Below are 26,581 nucleotides of genomic sequence, written 5' to 3'. Positions count from 1 at the left end.
TTACTCCTTGAACTTTTATAATTGGCCAAATTTTCTCCTAAACTTTAATCCCCTTCCTAAACCCTAAAAATAAAAATGTATAGAGTGAACTAGCGGAAGAGAAAGAAAAAAAATATGTTGTCCACATTCGAACAAAATTATCTTTTTCCAATTACAAAAATAAAATTCAGAGAAAGATTGACTAATTATAAACATCCAGAAATAATGGACTAAAATTAAAATTCAGAAAAAAAAGTGGAGCTTTTTCGTTGATTAATCCCCCTAAATACAGTTCAAATTTCAAATACGTTTATTTGAATTATTTTGGTAGAGACTAGAGAGATCTTCATTAAAGCAGGCCCCATAGGTTTTAATTCATAAAGCTTGTACAAAGAAAAATGGGGAAAAAAAGTTAGGTTATTGACCTAAGTCCTGTCCATTCCTGATGTGGATGTTTCAGCATGCATGCTGCCTCTTTCAGCAAAAATGATGCTCTAATAGTAATCTGTCCCTGTTTTCCATCCAGAATCGCCTCACAAGAGACAACAAAGAAGGAATGAAGAGGGAAAAGCGAGAAAAATTCGATGATGTTTCGGAGTATCTTATATTACAAAGCTTTTTAACGTTAATTTTGATCATCGTATATTTAATTAAGGATCTGAAAATTAAATGCCTTAGAATATAAGGTACTCCAAAGTATGTTAGAAAATCCCAAAATGCGTTATACTTAATTAATGCCCACGTGAAATTGCACAAATTAGGGCAAGAAAATTGACACGAGAGAAAGGAATTTAGGTCAAAGGCTGCAACAAAAGATATGGCTGCCTATGCACCAAATGGTAATGGTGCTCTCTGTCCTTCAACTTTGAAGCCAGAGCCAATAGTTTGGAGTATACGGTTAGGGCCGGCCTTGAGAATTTGGAACCTTAGGCGAGCCTTCGAAATAGGGTTTTAAAGTTCTCTGACTTCTGATCATTTGTACATTAACGTGTGTAAATAAAATTCACTAAATATATGAAAAGTCTATTTCTACATCAAATGTCATTAAAAATTAATATCAAAAGAAGAAAGATATACAAACATTACTCAGATACTAGTATATTACCCGTCTCACATTTTTAGATGCAAATGCACTTATTAAGTTTACATAATCTAATTTTTCAACAAATTCAAACCGAAAGGGAAGTCCCTACCCAGTACGCCAAATTCCAATCATTTTTCTATTGTTACAATGTTACTTATTATATTCAATAAATGAATGAATAGTTGGATTACAGAGACAACATCTTACAACTAGGAAAAATACTAGAGTAAAGAGGATAGTTGTCACATCTCGGCCCGGGCCCCCACTACATCCCGAGCTCGACTCCATCTAGCACGATATTGTCCGCTTTGGGCCCCGACCACACCCTCACAGTTTTGTTTCTAGGAACTCACGCGAGCAGAACTTCTCAATGGGTCACCCATTTTGGGAATGCTCTGGCCCCCTTCTCGCTTAACTTCAGAGTTCCTACGGAACCCGAAACTAGTGAGCTCTCAAAAGGCCTTGTGCTAGGTAGATATAGGAATATACCTATAAAGCTTACAAGATCTGCTCCCGTGGGCGATGTGGGATGTTACAATCCACCCCTCTTAGGGGCCCGATGTCCTCGTCGGCACACTTCCAGCCAGGAATTGATTATGATACCAAATTGTCACATCCCAGCCCGGGCCCCCACCACATCCCGGGCTCAACTCCACCGTAGCATTATATTGTCCGCTTTGAGCCTCGACCACGACCTCACGGTTTTGTTTCTGGGAACTTATGCGAGCAGAACTTCCCAATGGGTCGTCCATCCTGGGAATGCTTTGGCCCCCTTCTCGCTTAACTTCAGAGTTCCTACGGAACCCGAAGCCAGTGAGGTCCCAAAAGGCCTCGTGCTAGGTAGAGATGAGAATATACCTATAAGGCTTACAGAATCCACTCCCCTGGGTAATGTGAGATGTTACAATAGTAATTTTCGTATACGCGCCTAGGCAGACGAAATGGATTTGAATAATTTATTATATATTATATATTATATAAACTAATTAATTTGAACATTTAACAATGTCATTTTTCAAAAAGGTGAGAGTTTTAGCCCTTTGGGTACATAATAATGATATATGTGGTGTGATCTTAAAATAGGGTAATAAAATCCCATAAAAATAAACATAAAGGTGATATTTAAGAGAGAAGCAAAAAAAATAAAAATAAAAGATGGTGGGACCATCTTAAGTAAAATCGTGCAATTAAAATGATATTGGGAATAGGGTTGTCTTCTTCCTCGCATGAGGCTGATTCTGCAACAAAAGATTTCCAACTTCCGGTTTTTACATATAAGCCCGCATAGCCCCCCCCCCCCCAATCTTCGTCCAGACCCGCCTAACTCCACCTAAAAATTGGAGGCCCTAGGCTGACGCCTACTCCGACTACCCTTAGGCCCCGCTCTATATACGGTTGGCAGTGACTGGCATCGAGGAATGATATAAAGGAATAATTGTAGGAGATGAAATGAAGATCAAACATGACACCTAATATGTAAACCTTTCTCATTGCCAATCTCAATAATTTTGAAGCAAATTCGAACACAAAATTGATACGAATTGAAGAGAATCACACAAATGCAAAAAGGATGACGGGGTCGGACTAGAAATTTTGTTCTAGATGAGATGGCTTTATATTTATTTTTACCTCTCACACACTATTTGTTAATTTATGTCATTTGATATTTTTTTTAATTCATTCGATCCGACGTCGAAAAGTGAGAGTGATATGAAAAGGTAAAAAATGGTGTGTAGATAGCACTATCCTTTTAAAAATGGTGGAAAAAAATGAGGTTAATGAGAAAGGAAAACTAATGAAAATAACTTAAAACTTTGAATTTTAACCAAAAGTCATGTAATAACTTTATTCAATGATGAAGACAAAAGAAAGAAAATGATAAAAAAAAAAAAAAAAATTCAACCAAAAGCGCATGCAAGGGCATTCTAATTCGTGTTTAGTTTTATAAATAGTACCCGTGTTCAGTTTAAGAACCTGTGTTTAGTTTCAGAAATAGTCAGTTTAAGAAATAATGAGAATTCAGTTTAAGAAATAGTGATAGTACCCGTGTCCAATTTTCAGAAATAATCAATGTTTAATTTAAAAAATAATGTATTACATGTGATCCGTAAATAATTAATGTTCACTTTAAGAAATAGTGAAGGATAGGGGAGAAAGTGTGTGATGGACAGTTGGGTCCCACGTGCCAATTTTTTATTATATTAAACATTTTCCATACTCATTAAAATCTAAGCCATTTTTATTAAATAAATTTATTAGACGGTTTTTAGTTAAAATAAACTTAGCCCAAACTATTTTTATTAAAGCTTCCTTTCCTAGGATTCACTACGAGTAATCTTATGAGTACTCTTCAATTGTCATACACAAAATTGCTATGCCCACTTAATATTAGTGAAGGGGTAGGATCTTGTATTTAAAGGTATAAAATGGTCGGACAAATAAAAATTCATTCTGATTTAAAAAATAAGAGATAATTAGGCGATTGACAATGCAATTAGGAGATTGATATGCATTGTCAATCGCCAGGGTATCTCACATCCCACTTCCGAAGCTGCCTCCACTCAACTTGAAGGATCATACAAAAGGTTATGTGTGTGTACATAAATGTACACCTTATCTTGTCTGATGGGGATATGGATGTTTCCTCTATTGTCACTATCATTAGATTGTCACGCATTAAAATGTGCTTATCATTGAACATCATTCACCTAATAATTATTAATGGGTAAATGGAAATTTACACTCAATGGGATCCTTCATCACCACAATTTAAGGTAATCACTAATCATAACAAGGTATGGATCCAGATTATAAAAAGTTAGGGGACCATATCATTAAGATTTATGAATCCAAATTGAATCGAAACTTTATATATATATATATATATATATATATTTTAAATGAGACACATCAATTATATCGTCAATTAGTTTTATAATAAATAAAAAATATATCACGTAACAAGTGTTTCAGTTATACCAAATAAGGTTTTTTTAGCCAAAATGATCATTGAGATTGTCATAACTCCTCACTTTGGCCCTTGAGATTTAAAATCGATAGAAGTGATCCATGAGATTATTCACAATCAATTATTTTGGTCATTCTATGAAAAATATATGTTAAATTGAAGAAACCACTAGTTTTAGGAGAATGGTTGATTTAACAAAAATGCCCTCAACTTAACAAAAATTTCTCACAAAATGACTAAATGGTTGACTGTGGACAATCTCAGAAACCACTTCTATTCATTTTAAATCTCAAAAACCAAAATGAAGAGTTACGCTAGTTTCAAAAACCATTTTAGATAAAAAGCTAACCAACAAATTTGTCCCTCTTGCCCTTTGATTGCAACTTTTATTTATTGCTCAACTATACACTTCTTGTGACATGAATTCAATTCAATTTCCCAGGACCATTTTTATGCATGTTTTTACAGTTTCTAATGAGTGCCATTAAAAAAAAAAAAAAAAAAAAAAAAAAAAAAAAAACAGCCTGTCTCCTTATGAATGGGTCTTTCATGGGTTGTGAAGATATGGTTCTTCTCTCTTTACATTATAAAGTTCCAAAGTATATTTCCAAGTTTTTGTTTTAGGGTTCTTTTTTTCTCCCCATACATGACAAATCTAACCTTACGATGAAACCAAGAATTTGTTGCCCTACCCATGAATGATATAGTTCACTCGATCATAGATTATGAGAAATACAAAAAAGAAATGTGCTCGTGTTGAGAGTACGAATTCCATGTTGAGAAAATGAGAGACCTTATACGTGCTTATAAGTAATTGGGTGATCCCCATATATGTCAATTGGTTTTGTAGTTGAACCTCAATTTTCTTCATGGTATCAAAGCAGGTTGCCTAATGTGTGAAGCCTACGTGTTTATAAGTAATTGAGTGACTCTTCATATTAGCAATTGGTTTTATAGTGGAACCAATTGTGTTGCCCACGTGTTAGGCTTGAAAATTCTTCACATGTGAGGGGGCGTGTTGAACATATAAATCCTACATCTAGGAAAGAAGAGACCTTACATATACTTATAAGTAATTGAACAACTCTCCATATTGCCAATTAATTTTACGGTGAAACGTCAACTTTCTTTACTAAAAACTATGTATTTTATATGACTTCCATATGTGGCAGATAAAAATGTGCCACTTGAACATCCAAATTGAGGAGAAATAGAAGTACTGAAATGGTTATATTTACTAGCTAAAAGCAATATTGTCATGCATGGGAACCTTTAAAATTTTGTATGGATTGGACTAACTGAATTTGAAGTCTCAAAACAAAAATTTCAGACACATATATATGGAGAGTGCTATTACACACCTATTTTACTCTAACACATTCTTATTAATTTTTGGAAATTGATCCTTTTCAATTTATATAAGAAGTAAAAACAGATGTCTGGTTAGCACTACCAATATATTATACGTATATGTGTTTTCATAAGCCAAAAGAAGAAGATTATCTTCATTCATAAAATGAAATGAAATAAGGAGAAAAGTGCTAAATTGACAATGACACAAAATCACGTCAAAGTTCAAACCGAAAGGCGAAATTCCAAGTTTGATTGGGCAAAGGGAGAATTGAAGAATTTTATCACGGCGAAAGCAATTTGATAAACAACAAACCGACTTTAAATCTTGAAAATGATAGACTTGAGAAAATTCTCCAACCTCCAAAACTTATTTAAATATTCCAATATTCCCACCTATCAACTCTACCTCTAAAGAATATACAAGCGAAGGATAGTGTTATTTACATATCATTTTTAACAATTTACACTTTTGTTAATCACTCAAAACAAAACACTTAATAAAAATAACTAAAATCTATAAATGCACAATTGACCTGGCAAAAGATATCGAAATACCAAAAACGATTTAACTAACTGCAAAGTCATGCAATTTGATCGTTTGTCATTCTATTCTAAACAACGTATTATGAGCTCAAATTAGACGGTAATATCTCCAAATTTACGAATTCTAAAATTTATTTTTCTCAAATTTATGCCTGTCAAGTTGTTGAATAATCCGATTCGCATTGTGCTTTACATCAATTTGTCAAATATAATGTTCAACGTCCGTTACAAACGCCAATCTCGCCGTGAATTACACGACACAAGACATCATGAAATGAAATAGGTGATTTCATGTGTTGTAGTTTGTACCATGATACCGTCTCAAGAGTACGGACGCCACGGCACGTGTGAAAACGTTTTTATGAAGACACACATGCCATCCCAAAAGGGCCCACAACGTGCGTTCGTTTGTGATTTGTATTTTTCTTGGATCTGTTTTAATTAATTAAATAATTATTGTGCTTAAGTTCAATTAATTGCACTTGTTTAATCTGCATTTTATTCAGCCTTTCGAGTTTCGAGGCCATCAAGTAATTAATTATATGGTATTTAGTATTACGTGTGGAAAGTTAATTACTTTATGTAATATAAGTGGATTTAAATGCTATTCATACAATATTTTTATATCACATTTTTATTCTACTTTAGGTCGCATCTGATGTGGACAGACACATCATTTGAAAAATTTGCAAAACCCAAGAAAAGGAAGGAGAAAGACTTCTTGTATACCACAATTATCATTTAATTAATTAGTTTTTCTTAATTATTAGTTTATTAAATAATGAACTAAATTAAAAAATCTGATTAATTCAAATGATATGGATGTCCATATTAAATGTCACCTAAAGCGGTATGAAAATATAGTACAAAAACATAATATGAATAACATTAGTCGTTTAATTCATCTGAAAAATAAATATTTCATGATATGAATTTGATTCGTTTTGGTAAGCTCGTGCTCTATTTTTTCACAACACATCATCGCCAACTATTTTCTGTCATTGGGTTTAGTGTAAGCAACCTTGTATAAATATAAAGTCATAGACGGATCCACACACAGGCGTTAGAGTATGCAATTTTTCTCGCTTAATTACTGGTTAAGATGGCTAAGAAAGTGCCTCAAAGAGGCTAAAGTGAAGGTATGCAGCCAAAGGCAACTAGTTAAAAACTTAAAAGTGTCTTGAATTGGTTATTAGCGACGGCTTCGTGTAGATGAGTTGTATCCAACAACTTGAATTGAGGGCAGATTTTGGTAGTGTGTTGGGTCTTGTTAGGGTCGGTCCTGAGATTTCAAGACCTTGTACGAAAGTCAATTGGAGGCCCTAAAAAGTACCTAAGAATTTTATTTTTTTATTTTTTTGTTCAAAAAAATAATTTTAGTTTTCATTTGAGTTTGTTTAAATTCTAATAGCACAAACAAATTTAACAAATAAATAAGTGGAAATGTGGCGTATTATTTTTCCTTAACTATTTAAATGTTTGAATTTTCATGTTATTATGTGAAAATTTTATATTATTTTGTGGAAGCTTATGCATTTAATAAAAATAAACTGAAAAAAAAAAAAAAAGATGGAGACGAGTTTCAAACCCATCACCTAGGCCGATGTAAAGAAGCGGTAATACCACTTGCGCTTAGACTCAAGTTTATAATATTTTACACATATTGCTATATATACGTATATACATGCAAATTTGGAAAATCGGGGGCCCTTCTGATTTTGGGACCTTGTACGGTAGAACCACTTCCACCCTCTCAGGACTGGCATGGGTCTTGTAGGATGGCGAACCTTTGTTTGAGCTGGCAGCAAGTGTGTTGCCCGAGGTATAAGAAAAATGATGAGTGGTCGTCATCCCCGCCTTCCTCATGATGTGGAGATATTTTTCAGTGTAATCGGCATACGGGGTGGTACACCACGTGTCATTGTATAAATGGTGAGATATATGTGTTAAAAAGTTAATAACTTAAAAAATAAAATTTCTCACCACTTACATAAAAACACGTGGTGTACCATCCGTGTTCCCCTCTCAATGAAAATTTTTTCCATAATATGTTGGGCAATGGGGGATGTTCAACTGGGGTTCGGTACTCTTCAATTGCTCTAAGCGAAAGATGAGTAGGCTGGTTGAAAGAATAGTAGCCGACGAATAAGCTCAGGTGTGTAACTTACGAGCCTAACTTTATGTGGCCCCAGGTTAATGGGAAAGAAGAGGTTCCATACTTTGCTTTCATCTGAATCAAAGTTACCATTAAGCTTCAAGCAAATCCCAAAGCGTCATTCAAGGTACAAAACAGCAATAAAATTGTTTAAAAGGACGGGAAAAGCAAACTTGAGAGCACAATAAAAAAAGGTGAAAAATGAAATAGGGCCGGACCAAAGCCTTAAACCAACAAAACTTGACCTACTTTGCGGCCTTATGTTGCGGCTTTTTACCGTCTTTACCCGACAATATAATCATCTTAGGATCACAAGTTGTGGACATCCCCTACCTATCCACCCACCCACCATCTTCTTACTTTCAACCACCATAAATTTTATTTGATTCTTACTAGTTACCAATTGAACCGACGTGGATTATTCGAGTTGGTCGGAATTTACTGTTTGTTTATTGTACATAAATTCATTTTCAATGAAATAGAGATATTTTTTTTGTAAATCATCATGGGGTGGTCTAGTGGTTGGGATGAATTCTAGACACATATTCCGCACGATAAGTCTTGGGTTTGATTTATGTAGTTGGTGAATTGCACAATGATGGCTAGGGGGAGGCTGAAATGCCTCTGTGAGTCTTTCCGACTTCTGAAATGATCGCCATAGCTAATCCCCTTTTAAATAAAAAAAATTTAAAAAAGAGAGATATATATATATATATATATATATATATTTTTTGTAATATTAGATGTTTTATTAAAACCTTCGCTAAATGAAGCTCACATATTGTCACATCCCGGCCCGGGGGGAACCACTTCCCAGGCCCGCTCCACCACCGTAACACGATATTGTCCGCTTTGGGCTTACCATTCCCTCACGGTTTTGTTTTTGGGAACTCACTAGCAACTTCCCAGTGGGTCACCCATCATGGGATTGCTCTAGCCCCCTTCTCGCTTAACTTCGAGTTCCTACGGAACCCGAAGCCAATGAGCTCCCAAAAGGCCTCGTGCTAGGTAGGGATGGGAATATATATTTAAGGATCACTCCCCTGGGCGATGTGGGATGTCACAATCCACCCCCCTTAGGGGCCCGACGTCCTCATCGGCACACACGCGACCAGGGTTAGGCTCTGATACCAATTTGTCACATCCCGGCCCGGGGCGGAACCACTTCCCGGGCCCGCTCCACCACCGTAGCACGATATTGTCCGCTTTGGGCTTACCATTCCCTCACGGTTTTGTTTTTAGGAACTCACTAGCAACTTCCCAGTGGGTCACCCATTGTCCGCTTTAGGCTTACCATTCCCTCACGGTTTTGTTTTTGGGAACTCACTAGCAACTTCCCAGTGGGTCACCCATCATTAGATTGCTCTAGCCCCCTTCTCTCTTAACTTCGGAGTTCCTACGGAACCCGAAGCCAATGAGCTCCCAAAAGGCCTCGTGCTAGGTAGGGATGAGAATATATATTTAAGGATCACTCCCCTGGACGATGTGGGATGTCACACATATTATGTGTGTAAATATAAAATTTTATGAAAAAAAAAATATGTGGAAAAAAAAAGAGAAATGTGAGAGAAAGAGAAAATGAAGGTTTTTTTTTTTCTTTCTAAATTATAGATGTTATAATGACATGTGTGTGAGGTTTTATTATTATCTTTTTTATTTTATTTTTTAATCAAACGATATTACCTACGCTAAGATGGTGAAGGAGCGGGCTAAGTCTCATAATAGACTAGCAATAATGTGGTTCAAATTCGTCTTTGACGATAATTGAACCTAAGACCTCTCACTTACCAATGAAGAGAAATGTCACTAGACCGTAGTACTAAGTAACGACATGTGTATGACATTTCAAAAAAAAAAAAACAGTAAAATTTAGTTTGTGTGAAATTACATTACTACCCATGATTTTATTTTGTAATAAAAGACAAACAATATTGTCTTCTCACCATCTTTTAATTGACAAGTAACTATTTGTCTAGTGATACTCTTTTTTTTCAATATTGTAAGCGTTCAAGTTCGTGCTAATTACTTTATTGCAATTAGTAGAAATAATCACTGTTTGATATTTGATTGCAAAACGATAACATAACAATCACAAAATGATGACATACGACACGTGATTACTTTTGCAATTAAATGTCAAAAAGTGATCATTTATGCTAATTATTTAGCATGTTTTTTAAAGATACTATTGGACAGTGGAATTGAGACCGGTCGATTGCTGAAAATTTTGACCAACTGGTTGCAGGAAAAAGTTGGCCCGTTGTCCACACATATAGCTCCCGCGGCCCCGGCTTTTGCCTCTATCATGGTATGTTTGAGCGACAATCATGTCATTATTTTGAATTATAGCAGTATATTTTGGTTGACTTTTTCAGTGATACCTAAACTAAAAACAAGTTATATTAGCTAAAACTTTTCTTAGAATTGATACTCTTTTTTTTAGTACGAATCGGTACTTAAACTAAAAGATCCCTAGCCCAAAAAAAAAAAAAAAAAAAAGAAAAAAAATATCTCCACAGTCCTCTCACAGCTAGTCTCTTACATGCATGTGGCTTTCGTTTACCATCGATATTAGGATGGGCGGAAGTTTTTGCCAAATTACCATACCAACTATACTATATTAAAGTTGTGTCAAAAAATTTGTATCATTGGCAATGGTACGGTATTTGTACCGTACCATTGGTAATAGTACGGTATTTGTACCGTACCATACATTTTTGGTACAATAATGGTTCAAAACCATTACTAGTGGTATATCGTACCGTACCACTACTATTAATATTATATAATTTATTTATTCATTTATATATAATTAGGTATTATTATTATAATATATACATTTTATATTTTTTCCTAGTCATTTATTCAATCATCTTACCCTCTAACATCTACTTTCCGAATAAAAAAACCTAAGCCTTCTTGCGCTGCGACTCTTCATCTTTTCACTCATCTAGCCACCGATTTCATCTCTGTTGCTCCAGTTCCGGCGACTCTCTCTCTCCAAAGTCCATCTCATCTTCTCCTTCATCAAATTGGGATGTCTTTCTCCCTGGCTTCGTCTATCAAGTTAATTTTTGTACAATTTTAAAGAATGTAGAGATGAAATTTAGGAATCTTTGTACGATTTTTTTTAGGGATATTGGGTTCTTTCAGCAATTTTTCCATCTATTTACTTCTTGTTTCTTAAATGAATCTCTATAAAATTCTCATAATTAAATAAAAAAGTTTGAGAAACCCAAAAGGGGTGGCCAAAACACGTTTGGGCTTTGAATTGGGTTGAAAAAAAAATCAAATTTTGGCGCAAAACAAAGTGGTAATTACCATTACCATATCATGTCAACCGAACTATTTAGCATGGGTATACTGAAAGTTTGGTACTATAATAGTAATAAATTTTGTCATACCAAAAGTTTGGTATGGTAATTGGTACATGAGTTTTGATACGGTAATCGTACCAGTACCACCCCTAAGGATGGAAGGATTAAAACTCGAGACCTCAAATGTACGGGTTAATATTTTACCAATTAAGTTATAAAAATTTTACAGTAATTATAATTGAGAGGACACAATTATTGTCTATAAAAGAATGAGAGGAAAAACAAAGCGTAAACGTTGATAAGAAAAATTGAAATAAAGAATAGTTCCTCATTTTACACTTAACATATTGCCATTCCTTTTAGGAAAAACAAATTATTACAATATTTCATGTTTTACATAGTATGGGTTCATGTCAAAAATAATTTTTAAAAATAAACCCTTACATCCCGGAACCATGGTGCTCTATCGGCAGCGGTCCTACGCCAACGCCAATGCCCAGGCGAACTCCAAAATTGGCATTGCCGGCTATGTCTGCGGAGAAATGTTAAGGAGAATTTAAAAAAATAAAATTAGATTTTTTATACTTTCTGTCATTTTAAGTTTTTGCTACAATATCTTATAATATTGAGAAATAAATTAACGTTAAATTGTGGAGTGACGGAGAATCCATAAAAATAGAGTTTCTTTAGTATTTCTCTTATAGAGAGACGTTGTCATGCCAACGCTCAACATTCAATCACTCGCTATTCATGTATTGATGCCAACTTAATTATCATAAATGTGATAAAAAAATATTAATTAGCAAAAGTAGGTTAACAATAAATTTCTCAACTTGTAAGAGAAAAATTTCATATTTGATATTTACGAATGACGATTTCAAGTTTCGTTTGACCAATTTGAATCTAGTCTCACGCCTCTTACATGAAAATGAATATCACAAGACTATAGTACTAGTTTGTAAACAAAATAGAGTTTTAAAAACATAAACAAAAATACAAAAATAATTAAGAAAAAAACTGATTTGATTGTTTAGTTAAAATTAAAGAAAACTAATCAAAATGATTTGAAAACTTTGAGTTTATCGATAACGACAAAATAAAAAGTAAAGTGAATAGCACCATGATTGATTTTTTAGTGTAAAAATGTGGTTTTTCGTTAAAATAAATAGTTTTGGGAGTTTTTTATTAAAGGTCCCTTAAAATTAATGTATTTTGTTACTTAATACTATGATTTAATGGATCTGAACCGAAACTTGATATTTCTTTTTATTTATAAGTATAAGGTTTTAAGTTATTGTGGGTGACCCAAGTTTCTATTATATGTTTTCCGGGAATTACTTGAAATCATAGAGAAGAGATCCTCTCTGGATCTCTTTCATCAAGGTTACCGGATCAAATGATCTTAACCTTTTAAATTTCATCTGACGATCCACTTGTATTAACTCTTTAAAAATTGTAATAATTTATCTCTTCTCGAAATTATAAGCTCAAATAGAATTTACCCAAGAGGGAAAGGAATCAAAGTTAAAGGGTGAGAAAAAGGAGGGTAAAGCCAGCAAAGTAGAAGACAAAAGTAAGAATATATTTTACAAACAAACATAATATTGTGCCGCGTCTCTCTCTGTCAATCCTCTCTCTCTCTCCTCTCTCTACTCTGCGCATCGTAAAATGACAGAACGAGAAGCCTAACCCATCAGCGTGGATATATCTCCTCCTCCTACCATTTCTTCCCCCATCTCCCCCCCCCTCTCTCTCTCTCTCTCTAAGATTTTCTCTCTTTCTCTCTCTAAAATCCCTCTCTGCAACCTGCAATCCGCCATGCATTTCCCCTCTCAGATCTACGCACCTCCACCCCAATCTGATCTCTTCCAACTTTCCTATCCGTTTCAATCCGACCCAGAATCCACACGCGAAACGATGTCCTCTGTGCGCTCAGATCTGACCTTCTCCTCTAGAGTTTACCCGGAACCCTACTCCTCCGTCGACGACGACCACTTCGATCGCCTCCCGGACTCCCTCCTCCTCCTCGTCTTCAACAAGATCGGCGACGTCAAGGCCCTCGGCCGCTGCTGCGTCGTTTCCCGCCGCTTCCACTCGCTTGTCCCCCAGGTCGATAACGTCGTCGTCCGCGTCGACTGCGTCATCTCCGACGACGACTCCTCCCCCTCCTCCGCCTCCTCGTCTTCCTCCTCCGACAAGTCCCGGGCCCCCTTCTCTGCCCTCTTCCGCCTCGTCCTCGGCGGCATTGTCAAGCCTCTGCAGGCGCTCGGGCAGTTCCTGGGACCCAACCGGCGATCCCCGAATGGGTCCCACTCCGCTCTCTCCGTCGATGACCCAGATTCCTCCGCCGCCGACAGCAACAGCCTCGACCAGTCCGGCGTCACCCACCACTCCCCGACCCAAGTCTTGAAGAATTTCAACGAGATTCGATTCCTCCGGATCGAGCTTCCCAGCGGTGAGCTCGGCATCGACGACGGCGTTTTGCTCAAGTGGAGGGCCGATTTCGGCTCCACCTTAGACAACTGCGTCATCCTCGGCGCATCCTCAGTCATCCACCCGGGACCCACCAAACCATCGCTCCTTCCGGACACTGGGTCCGATGGGTTGTGCGCCACCAACAACGCCACCGTGACGGAAGACAACGGAAGCATACCCGACTCGTTTTACATCAACGGCGGCCTGAAGCTGAGGGTTGTGTGGACGATCAGCTCGTTGATCGCCGCCTCAGCCAGGCACTACCTGCTTCAGCCAATCATTTCCGAGCACAAAACGCTAGACAGCTTGGTTCTGACCGATGCCGACGGTCAGGGGGTGTTGCACATGAACAGGGACCAGCTCGAGGAGTTGCGGGTGAAGCCATTGTCGGCCTCTTCGGCGTCGAAGCGGACGCTCGTGCCGGCACTGAACATGCGGCTCTGGTATGCTCCCCAGCTGGAATTGCCTGATGGGGTCGTGCTAAAGGGTGCGACTTTGGTTGCTATAAGGCCCAGCGAGCAATCTCTGACCGCCAAGAAGGAGGTTTCCTCTGATCTGTCCTGGATTTCGACCGCCTTCGAAGAGCCGTACGGGACGGCGGCCAAGATGCTGGTCAAGAGGCGCACATACTGTCTTGAGATGAATTCCTTCTGATTCTATTTCAGGTGTCTCAGGTAAATTTGCTGTTAATGTATTCGTGTATGAATGATTCGGATTGAATTGGATGATTGCTTGGGTTTTAATGTCTCTTGGCTGCAATTCAATGACTGGTTGGCTTCAAATGTTCGGCAAATATTTCCTGTGCATTAGAACCAGAAGTCATTTATTTCGTCCTTGTTCTTGCTTGCAATCCAAAGTTCCCAAATTTAATGGTATTACAGGGAATTGGGTTGATCTGCATGTTGCTCTCAGTCCAAAGTTCCAAACTTTAAATTGTATTAGGTATTGGATTGCCAAGACAATGCATTATAAAGTAGCTTAGAAGCATATGTCATTTGGTAAATAATTGAATGAGAGTTTGGATAAACAATCGAATGCATAATGTTAGGTAGCGATTTTGGCACGAGTATGTTTTTGGATTTCTTATTCCGCTCTGGTTGTCTCTATGATTGCTTAATGCTAATGTACAAGTTTCCATGTGATTACTCATTCATGGTTTGGTACTGATTTAGTTCAACTTGGGATTTTGACAGGGGAATCTCAGTGTCCTTCAAGGGAAAATGGGGAGCTGCATAATTGAAAGTGGAGAAGGGGAGAACAATTTTGCCTCATCGGAAGACTAAGTTAACTGCGGTGCCTCTCAGTTGAAACGAATCTTGATTGGAACGATGCAGAAAGAGGAGATACACCGACGGAACATGCACTGCAGATCCTCCACTCTTGTATGCTTGAGCTGAGAGTTGAAAATGCTTGCTGCATCTGCTGGATGTTTCTGTTTCGGGCATTACGCTTGTAAGAGTGAGTGCTCGCATGCAACTAAGATTGATGTTATAGAGATTTTGGGTTTGCAGTGATCTAGTTTGACCTTTCTTTCTTCCAAATGTATGTGAATATTGTAGGTATCATGAAACTGTTCTCTGGTTATGTGATGTATGTCAAAAGTTCATTTCAGAAACAACTTCCATTCAAAGTTTCCGTCCTCGTAGAAAATAACAGAAATGTGCTTCGTTCTCATGACTGCGGGTATAGAATCGATAGCAGGAAATGTCCGAATGGTGTAACGTTTGAATGTTCTGTGAGAGAACTTCCATGGAGATAATGAAGTAATTGTTCCCTTTTCTTCTCCCATTTATGTGCTAGGATCAGTTTGTGAGATCCACAAAGAAGGACGAGTTCCGGGCTACCGATCCTCCTTTGTGGGTATCATGTTTGTGAGACCCACAAAAGAGGACGAGTTCTGGCCCGGGCTACTGATCCTCCTTTGTGGGTATCATGTTTGTGAGACCCATAAAGCAGGACGAGTTTCGGGGGACTGAACTTGCTTTGTGGATCTCACAAGCACTCGCGATGGCGAGGATAAAAAGGAAATGTTCTTTGTGTCACTGTGTCGTTCACTCAACCTAAAAGGTATCTTGGCTTTTCAATTTCATCGCATTAAGCCATGGAAATGTTCTTTGCGTCACTGTGTCGTTCACTCAACCTAAAAGGTATCTTGGCTTTTCAATTTCATCAAGAGCTTAGTTTAGTGAAAAAAATTACGTAATAATTCTGGAATAAAACATCACTTTCTGGCTCCCAAATAGAGAGGGAATATCATCTTCTCTTGGTTTGTGAACAAATGCTTTGTCTCCCAGTAGAGAAGCAGCAGGTGGTTTAAAAATAATTACACAAATAAAATTCTGTTCAATTGCCAAGTGGGTTGAATTTTGTGTGACTAGATTAGGCGATAAATGAAGCATGAAAAAGATGCCTATTAGTTTGCGCAAATAGTTCGTGTGCGTATCGTTTTCGTGTTATAATGATTCAATTTGTTAATGGGTCATGTCGTTTTGTATCAAGTTAACAAGTCATGCAAGACATTGTCATGACTAATGTCTAGATCAGACAAACGATATTTTATCGGATTTTTAACGGGTTGGTAACCGATAATCCAAAATCTATTATTTTCATATCATTTCATATCAAATTAGTGCAAAAAATAGTCAATTCTATTATTAGTATTCGTGGCTGCCCCTGCCCTGCCCTACTAAAGGGGGAGATGCTTCAAAGATGTCATCCATCGTCGTTTTGTTCTTATTTATTTCAACTTGCATGCACCAATATAATCCTTGTTTTTTTTTTTTTCCTTTCCCATAAAATAGTATGTCTTTATTTAAAATGCGATATATTATTTTGACTGGGAAGGGATCCTTTTTACTTAATCCACCAAGACCATAAATCCGGACCTTTAAAATTTGATCCAACGGTTACAAATAAGGGCTCACTTTAAAGGTTATAATAAATTTAGTCGTTGAATCAATTTTCAAAAGTCCGAATTTATGATCTTGGTAGATCAGAGGGAAGGGATCTGGATTTGTGGTCTAGATTCGTATAAATCTCTATACTCAAGCGTCGTTGTATTGCCACCGTCATCTTGTAGATCGAATTCAGCCACCATCGTGACAAATTTTAGTGGGAAAGGTAACTTTCACTGTAAAACATTTATATTGTTTATTGGGAATATATTCCAACTTCCAAGTTATGGACGCATTTAATCGCATCTTCAATGCCCTTGTAGGCTGGGAGTCGGAGGCAACAGCGTATCGTTTTCCTTATATATTTTAATTTCGTGACATATCAACTATATCTTCTAATTATATTATAACATCTAAATTATCAACGAAAAAAATACCACGTGATAATATTTCGTTAAGACTATAAATTCCAGAATTTCTCCAATATCGTAAGCGGGAAAAAAAAAAAAAATGGGGTTTAGGAAGTTTCCAGGTAACGTTTTCCAGCCACATTATTTATTTAATTCAATTTATTTTGATATAATTTTAAAATATGAGCTGGTTGTGCTTCCACCTTTATCTGTTTATTATCACATGAGATTTATTTGCTTTGTACACCCACACAGTCACAATCCACGTGATTTAAATTAAAACCTGGACTCAAAACCTAACACCCTCCAAACGCTCCACTCTATTAAAACTAGAGAGTTTTAACGAAACATTTTCGGTACCGTTTACTTTTAACGAAAATGACATTTTTACTCTAAAAAGTCACTCCCGGTCCTTTTGATTTGATTAAAACTCAAAGTTTTCAAGTTTTTTTCATTAATTTTCCTTTAAAACTATGCTTATAGATTGACACCTACTGAAAAACCACTCATCTTAATGTTTTGATGTGATGGTCATGTTGTCGCACGCTGTTACTAATTTATTGTTTTTGTAACCAGCGTATGGTTGGAAAATAAAAACAATGAAACTCAATAATCAATTTCAACAATTGAAGAAGTACACATGCTCCTTGAATTTTCCTGCTAACAGTTGGAGGGTTTGTTGATTTTAATTATTGACATTCATTGTAGTAGTACTAATTCTTGTTTTTCTATTGTTCTTCCAAAATTGATATAAGTTATGTTTAAATTGACAAAGAATCCGACAACCAAAATTTTTAATGCATATTATGCTTCGATTCATACTAAAATACGAGCATTGCGACAAACTCTGCGTATGAATATATTTAGGCATTGTTGTTTGGGTACGTTGAGGATGAACTTTAATTGTATGTGCGAAAGCAAAACTTACTTCGAGTGTGTGCTCTCAAAAGAATGAAAGTACTTTGAAGAAGCTTTCTGAAAAGTACAAGTACTACATTTGGACGTATGGATCTTTTCTTTTTCTGAAAAAGTACTTTCAACTATTAACTCTTAGATTATTTTGCCCTAAAAAGCCTTGATGCTTATATATTTTGGGCTTAATTCATGTGACCAGATTTTTGGGCTAGTACATAGGTTCTTTTTAAGTAAGTGTGAGTTTGGTTTCAGTCGGTTCGGTTGTTTGTCAAAATTGAAAATCTTATTTAGTTTGGTTTTTTTTGGGTTTTTTAGTTCTACTCAATTCGCTATCATTTCGTTTCAGTTCGCTTTTTATTTTATTTTTTTATTAAAGCTGAAAATTATTATTAATTTTTTCGAAAAAACAAATCTAAAAGTTAGTCCTTTTAAAAGTAGATAACGTGTTTTGAGTTTGAGCTTGAACTTGACACCTTTGAACTCATTTGAATATAAATTTTTTCTCTATTAACATATTGATTTTTGTTATTGATTGCATCAACCAGTTTGACAAAATAAAACAAACCGGTACAACTGAACAAAGAAGACGCACCAGATAGAAACTAAGAACATAAGACCATTATTATTAAATACACTCCCTAGATCCCATCTCAGAACCTCAAAACCATAGCAATCAAAATAAATAGCAGACTCCCCAATCGTTTTAAGGGTTTATGAGTTTCAGTTTGATTCGGTTTGGTTCGATTTTTAAATTTTGAAACCTAAACCAAACCAAGAAAATTCAGTTTGGTTTGATATTTCTAATTTGGTCCCTTTTTTTTTAGGAAAACTAATGAAAAGGGTTTGAAAACTTTGAGTTTTAATGATAAAGACAAAATAAAGGGTAAAGTAAATAGTACCAGGTTTGACTTTTTAATGTAAAAATATGATTTTTCGTTAAATTGAACAGTACCATGAGCTTTTCGTTAAAACTCTTTTTTTTTTTTTTTTTCTTCGATTTTGATATTCAATTTTTTTTTTCTTTCAATTTTCGGTTTTTTTAATCCACCCGTGCTTTTATGATGTATCAGGCAATACAAATCTGCATGCATCGTGTAAGTGGCAGTTAGTTAAGAAAGTATGTTCCTCCTGTAGAAGATATTAAATTATTTATTTGTTAGTGTTGCTTAAGCCTTATTACTTTTGGGCCTACATCATACACCTCTGTACCTATTAGGCTAAAGTAATACACTTAAGATATTTTTGGGCCCACTCTAAATTGAATTTCAACAGCAAACTTTCCTGAAAAATACTTGCATTTCAAGTTCAAACTTCAAACAGCAATATCACTAAAAGAAATTGAAGAGGAACATCCTATCTGCCAGAACAATCCACCACTTTCTCTAACTTTCAAGTTACGTTAAGCAAGATTTTATGTTTGATATGCATATAAATCATGTGCGCACGAGTTGGGCAAGACCTTGAGTGCAAAGGAGCGGGAACACTATCTCGGCCAACCGACCTAACCCCGTATCGAAGATTACCAACTTAGCAAGCATGTCAAGTATATGCATGCACATTTTCCTAGTCAACTTATTGGTCCAAACTTGAGCTTCAACAAAACCAAATACATTCAAGATCACTTGAAGAGCAAGAAAAGGAGAAAAGAAAATAACTTCAATCAAATTGTCAGTTACATCTTCTCCAACACAGACAAATAAATATATATATCCGAAAATAAAGAAACGGAAAATGGTTAAAAGCAGAAATACCAACAATTCCAGAACGATTATAATATTAAGTTATCATCCGATATGCAGAGAAAAGCACATGAATTCCCTCGCAGCTTCCCCTTGCTTGTTTAACTTCACTTTCCTGCATAAGAATTTATGATCGAAATTATCATGCATGAACTAATAAATAACTAAAGAAATAATTCTAATTGAAGATATTGGTAATAATTAGTTAAATACAAGTGAAGGACAAAGCCTGCAGTAAACTTAAGGGAAAATGCAGAAGATATTATGATTTGAGCAGTATAAATCGCAAGAAAATTGAGACTGCATGCAAATACCATTAACATCCGTCAGTGTACCAGGAACACGACCCCATATGTCATAATATAAGTGGAAGGACACTTGAATGAAAAACTTCTCTCCACTTATATTATGTCACGTGATGTAACGGGCCATGTTCCGGTCACATAGAAAAATCTCCCCTACTGAATAAAAGCAATCAACAAGAACTAAGCGTGACTACAGATTTTCTAAGATCTGACCAGTGAGCACCTTTAAATCACAGCAACAAGCAATATCTAGCACATGAAGAACATACTCGGTTTGAAAACTCAAAGATTAAGTCTGCAAATGATCCGAGGTCTCAAAGTCCAAATCTCGACCGCACTTTTAAAGGCACACTATGAAGCATTAAAAAACACTACAAGGGTTGATCACCACTGAAATGGACTAGGTTTGAAATACTACCAAGGATAATTCGATCCGACTAAGAAATTATAATGTCCATGAAGCCTAATTATATCTTTATTATCTGTCTGCCTCTTACCCTAATCCTTTAATCTGGAAAGATGAAATAAATACCCTTTCACAGAGTCCTTTTTCGGAAACTGTTTCGTTTAAACTACGAACAGAACTGCAAATATTTGCCTTCCTGCATTACTTAATTAACTAGCAACATCAATAGTAGTATTGAAGAAGAAGAAGAAGAAAAAGAAGACACATGCTTCAACTCTTTCCTCCAACCGCCAGTCTTATGACACTAAACTATACAAAACAAAACAAAGATGAGGAAGAAAGAAAAGAACAAATTGGGTTGCATGGATTGTTGAGCAAAAAGATTTACGCACAACTAATTTCAAGAAATGTGTTTTGAAAGGAAGGAACCTAAAGGATAAGAAATAACTAAGCAAGCAAAATGTGTACTATAGTTCTTGAAATTTTGTCATTAATGGCAGTTCTTTAAATATGGAAACCCTAAAGGGGCCCATTGTACAACGTCTTGCCCATTAACATAAACAGATTAGTAAATATTCCGAAAGAGAAAAAGTATATGAATATATGTATGGCAATTGAGAAGCTTTAACTAAATTGGAGTTGTGGTGGTGTGGCTCAATGCAAGCCAGAGATGGGTAACTGTGATCACACAGAAACATATCACAACAATCTATAAATTAAAAGTCTATTTTCCCTACAAATAACACCGAGGTCTTTTATAATAAGAGAAATATTAAGGAGACTCTCAAAAGTGGGACTCCCTATGAACTCTCTGTCACCTCATATATTGGCACCATGTTTTATAATACTATCACGAAAATAAACGTTAAACTATAAAATGACACAAAATCCATGAAGAGTCCCACTTTAAAAGAATCTACTTTTCATTTCTCTTTTAATAAAACACCAACTTATAGAGGTATACTTCTGAGCCAGAAACAAACTACAAGATACCCAACTATTAGATTAAGTTAACTGCCATCTAATCACTTAGGATAGAGAGTCGAGAACATACCCAATTTATGATTCATTTTAACCCTTATGTAATAAACTAAAACTAAATAAAATTCTATACAAAACATATATAGTTGTTATTTTATAAATATTTTGCTCCTTTCCCTTAACATTTATGACTTAAACATATTTCTTCTCCATTTCAAACCCTTTCTTTTTTCTCTTTGGTGTCTGATTTTCATATACACTCCTATTTTATCTATTTTCACTCATTGTTTTCTTGTTTTGGTAATTGAGTAAAGAAAAAGTAAAACTAAAGCATAAAAATACAAGGACCTGCGAACGCATAAAATGAGTGTCAAAATCGCTCCAACTTTTCTGTAAATAGGAATTATTTTTTTAAAATTCTTTTTCCATATATACATGTATTCTTATGTTTCTTGTACATTTTAGAGAGAACAGATTGAAGCAACTTAGTTTATTAATGCCAATGCTTGCCTACGTGCATGGGATCCTAATAAAAAGGAACCAAAAAGTTAGTTAGGGCTCATGCTAACTGCTATATCCTATATGCTAAATGCTAAGCAAACAAAGTTGAAAGTTAGCTCTCCAATACGATTCACCATGCTAATTAGCAAAAGACAACAACTCCTGCCAAATTATTTACAAGCAAAGACCGACAGGCCACCGAGCAGTTTGTCATGTGGTGCAGCTTGGAAGGGCAGAAAACAACAAATTAGGGGAACTGGATCCTCTCCTGAGCTCAGGATGGGAATCCTCATGAGCAGCCATCCGAGCCGTTCAAACTTGATCCAACGGCAGCAATTATTATAATTTTTAGAGGAGCCCCCTGTTTGAAGCCTTTGGATCAAAATTCAACGGCCCGGATGGGCTGCTCAGGAGGATCCCCATCCTGAGCTCAGGAGAGGATCCAGTTCCCAAATTAAGTATCCTAAAGCTAACCAGAAAAGCAAAGCCTCCTCCGAGTGACAAACGACATGGCCTGAGCCAAGTGATTGCCAACACCTGTCAAGCCTCCATGGAGGACCTCATATGCTAAGAGAGAAGGGAACCAAAACAAGAGAACAAACGAGGAGACAACCAGCCGATCCCCCCATTCACTCCACTCCATGCAGGAATCAAAAGCAGACAGACAACAACATATTTTAAAATCTCCATGAAACCTTTGACCCGATTCCTTCACTTGTTTATGATTACCAAGAAAAGCAAGCAAACCCTACTTCTATGCAAAATTATAAACAAATTAACAATTATATATCAATAATGCTATAAAAAGATGGTATAAATAGGATTATGTAGATACACACATATATATATATATATGAGGCAAAAAAGAAGCACAGAAATAGAGAAGCAAGCAACCAATGCAAAGAAAAGAAGCAGAAAATGTATATCATATGTAGAGAAAAAGAAAAGAAAAGAAAAGATAATAAAAAATCAGATCGTTGAAGGTTTACCAGAAAGAAGCTTAGATGGGTTATCAAGTACTGATCGTGGAAAAAGATCAGTTCTTTGCCTTGCCCTTGTGGTCTGAATGCCGGGTTGCGTCACCGTAGAGCTGCTGCAAGCGGCGATCAAATCCACCAGGGAATTGCTGCTGGTGCTGCTGATGGTGGTGGTGGTGGTGATTCTCCATGGTTGGAGAAGCCGCAGCAGCGGCAGCTCCGATGAAGAAGGGTACATTGGACGATCCGTCTATGGGAGAAAACCTCTGAAGGTGATGAGGCAAAAGAGACGGTGAAGAGGAAGAATTGGACTGAAGGGTCCCCCTATTGAAACCAGCAAGGCCGCCGGAAGAAGAGATCGAAAAGTTCAGGTTGTAGTCAACGCCACTGCCCGGTTGCGACGAAGTAGTGACCGGGATGAGGTCGGGAACAAATGAGAAATGCTGAAGCTCCGAACTGTGATGTCCGTGGTGATGTTCCCCGGACACATTGAACGGGGAGACAACCGACATTGTCTGCGGAATCGAGTTCATCCCCAGATGGATTTGTCCGGAGAATCCGGACGAGTGATGGGTCCGGGCCGAAGACGACAGCCCCAGAAGCCCGGGGCTGAAGTAATCCATCGGTGCTGCTGCCTTGTGGAACAAAATGGGCTCGCCGCCGCCACCATGATTCTGCTGATGATGCTGAGCAGATGCGGTCGGAGAATTGTTGTTGTGAATGTTGCCGATGCCGGCAGTGAGAAGCTCAGTGAAAGAACCATTTTGTTGGGATATGTTGTTTATGTTCCCTGGGTAAGTTGACTCGATGCTCTCTTTCTCTTTGTCCTTAGCGGCTCTCTCCCTCGCTCGCTCCCGGGCCTTCGACCGGTTCACCCGAATCTCCGACCGAGAGAGGGAAAGCCCCGATCCCTTGCTGGTCTCGGAAGTACTCGAGCAAGCAGGTTTCGACAACGAAAGGTGCTGGCTTTGATTCCCGGGCTGGCTCTGATTCTGGTGGTAATTCTGATCGAACTCAATCTCCGCCGAATCAAATCCGCCACGCTCGCAGCTCGCCCTCTTCTCGTCGCTGAGCTGCTTCGGCGTGTCGGGGAACGAAGAATTGTTCAGAGAAGGGAGCTCAGCGATGGCATCGGCAGCGGCTTTGATCAGCCACTCAACTGCTTTGCTGGGCTGGTCGTAACCCAACCGATCTTGGAGATCATAGAACTGAATAGCGGTGGTTACAGACAAGCGGACCCTCCGGTCTCTCAACCCTTTTGAAGTCCACACCTTGCTGTGCCGATCTTTGCCGCCGGATGCTCTGGAAACGCGGATGATGCGGGAGTGGTGCCACCCACGGAGACGGTTGCCCGCATCAGCTGCGGCGGTGGCGGCGGCGGCAGCCCTCTTCAGGTCTAGGCATGATGGGTCTTGATTGTCTTCGTCTTCGGGTGATGGCTTGTGATCTCTGCTGCTGCCATTTCCGATTCTTGGGAACTTGTTGCTGGCTTGAATCTCCTCCACCTCCATAGCAGTAGTTTCATGCCTTTCTCACATAAAGACTCATTCAATTTGGGCACTTCTGCTGTTCTGCTTTGCTGGCTTCTTATCCTTTTCACCACTTAGCTCTTTCTAGAGAGAGAGAAAGGGGAGGAGAGAGAGAGAGGGAGAAAGGGGTTGAATTTGGGGGAGGGAGAGAGTGGTTTTAGAGAGAGAAAGAAGGGAAGGAGGAGTGCAGAAGGAGGTGGGGTTGCAGTGTCCTATGCATTGATGACGATAACTCAGAGGGTACTTTGGCTGTGTAGTGATAAAAAGGCCTTTTTTACGCTGCTGATATATCACGGTCTAAGTCAGGAGAGAGAGGCTCTCTCTCTACTCTCTCTCTCTCAAGCTTTTTGCAGTTCCCGCAGTGTGCTTTCAAAAGCAGCAAACCAAAGCCTGCACAGTTTTACTCTTCACAGTCTCTCAGCTCTGCAAAAAACCATCAGCAGTAATTTTGATATTTCATTTCCATTTTTAATTCAATAAATGAAAAGAAAACGAAGAAAATTTTCCCAAAATACACATAACACAAAAGCAAGTAAAAACAGCTGATCAGATGCCTAAATACAGTACATATTTACACTCAAAAAACCAGCTTTCAGAGATCTCAAGCTAATAAAAGTTAAATGCCTAAACCTAACAAAAGGGTTTTTAAAGATGAACTTTTCAATATAACCAATTTAGAAACCAAAAAAAGTATAATTAGTATGTAATCCCTTTTCTGCTTTAGATTCAAGCAGCAGCAGTAAATTTCACACAATTTTTTTCCTGTGCCCTAAAAATGCCAGGCATGTTCTTGCTCTCCTCTATATATATTAAACAATTACAAACTAGAAGAAATGATAATTGGTAGCTTAAATAAAAAATGGGAAAATTAAAACCTTGAATAATGTTGTGGGTTTTGATTGGGACAGACAGATGTCAAGCTCTCTCTGATTGTTAAAACTTAAACAAATGTAAAGACAGCAGAAATGGAGCAGTGTGATTCTTTGTCTGCAGATTCATGAGCAGTTTGAGATTTGGAGCACGCAAGCTCACAGATCTGCGCATTTAAACTTGATGGGATCAGTTCATTTGCTGCAAAGAATCCGTCAAATCAAGACAAAATGTTGAAACTTTATCCCTCCCATTGCCTCCAATCTCAAACCCCATATTAATGACAACCTAATTAACACTAATTACAATTAAAAATGCAAAATTCAAACTGAATCAAGAAAATTAGACTGATGAGATGACCTAAGAACCTCCCAAGTTGCAAGGACTACCCTTGGCATACAAATCCAGACTTCCAGAAACCAGAAAAGCACCACTAACTGGCCTAACCAAAGAACCCAGAAACAAAAAGTAAACAGATTTGAGCTTTATCTGCAGAAAGTTGAAAAATTGAGTGAGAAAAAGACTCACAGAAGCTGGATATGTGTTTGTGAGCTGAGAATTCGAGAGGGGTCGGGAGGTGGGAGCGAGTTAGGGTTGATGTTTGGCGGGTAAGAAAATAATCAGAGAAAATGTGGGAAATTGATGGAAAGCGGAGGGGAGAGGTTTCAAAACTGAAAAATGGAAAGTGGGGTTTGAGAGGGTTAAGTAGCAGAAGAAGTGAACAGTGAAAGAAGAAGAGGAGAGAGATGGAAGAGGAGAGAGAGAGTTGTTTGCTTCTTCCCCATTTGAGCAAACCACGGGGCTTATCGGGAAAAGACAGCACACAGCGCCGTTCTCTCCACTTTATAGATATATATTATCTTTCTCTCCCTTTTACCCCTTATTCTCTTTCCTTTTTACCTCTATGCTATTACGCTCTTTGTTTGTTAATTTTATTATTATTATTTTTTTCTAATTATAAATTCCGACAAGAAAATTAGAAAATGGACGACTAAATATATTTTGTATTTTCTTTCATTTGGAGGGGTGAAGAGTTTGAACTAAACAATAATATCAAATCTATTAATATGTTGTTGATAATCTAATGAATATTGTCAAACTTTTCAGTATTTTAAAATTTCCGTCATATGTAGTTAATTAATAGCAACTAGTAGGCAATTAAGAAGGCAAAAGCGGATGA

General features: G+C 37.2%; 2 protein-coding genes across 4 annotated transcripts; one reads left to right on the top strand and one right to left on the bottom strand.

Annotated features, from left to right (window-relative positions):
• The first annotated feature begins 13,145 nt into the window (after positions 1–13,145).
• On the top strand, positions 13,146–15,422 carry LOC137728690 (F-box protein At5g46170-like). The gene is made up of 2 exons (XM_068467431.1): positions 13,146–14,548; positions 15,068–15,422. Exon 1 carries the CDS (start codon positions 13,218–13,220, stop codon positions 14,526–14,528), a length of 1,311 nt encoding a protein of 436 aa, XP_068323532.1. The 5' UTR covers positions 13,146–13,217; the 3' UTR covers positions 14,529–14,548; positions 15,068–15,422.
• A 4,305-nt stretch (positions 15,423–19,727) lies between these two features.
• On the bottom strand, positions 19,728–26,198 carry LOC137729771 (transcription factor TCP2-like). 3 transcript variants are annotated; one of them, XM_068468792.1, is made up of 4 exons: positions 25,930–26,198; positions 25,407–25,567; positions 23,015–24,954; positions 19,728–19,947 (listed from the first exon to the last, which is right to left on the bottom strand). In XM_068468792.1, exon 3 carries the CDS (start codon positions 24,511–24,513, stop codon positions 23,062–23,064), a length of 1,452 nt encoding a protein of 483 aa, XP_068324893.1. In that variant the 5' UTR covers positions 24,514–24,954; positions 25,407–25,567; positions 25,930–26,198; the 3' UTR covers positions 19,728–19,947; positions 23,015–23,061. The 3 variants fall into 3 exon arrangements, with proteins under 3 accessions (XP_068324893.1, XP_068324894.1, XP_068324895.1); XM_068468793.1 differs by lacking the exon at positions 25,930–26,198 and adding an exon at positions 25,762–25,916; XM_068468794.1 differs by lacking the exon at positions 25,407–25,567.
• Positions 26,199–26,581: the final 383 nt, after the last annotated feature.

This window comes from Pyrus communis, chromosome 3 (assembly GCF_963583255.1).
Source record: "Pyrus communis chromosome 3, drPyrComm1.1, whole genome shotgun sequence".
NCBI classification, from domain to species: Eukaryota; Viridiplantae; Streptophyta; class Magnoliopsida; order Rosales; family Rosaceae; genus Pyrus; species Pyrus communis.
This window is presented reverse-complemented; position numbering and strand designations above follow the sequence as displayed.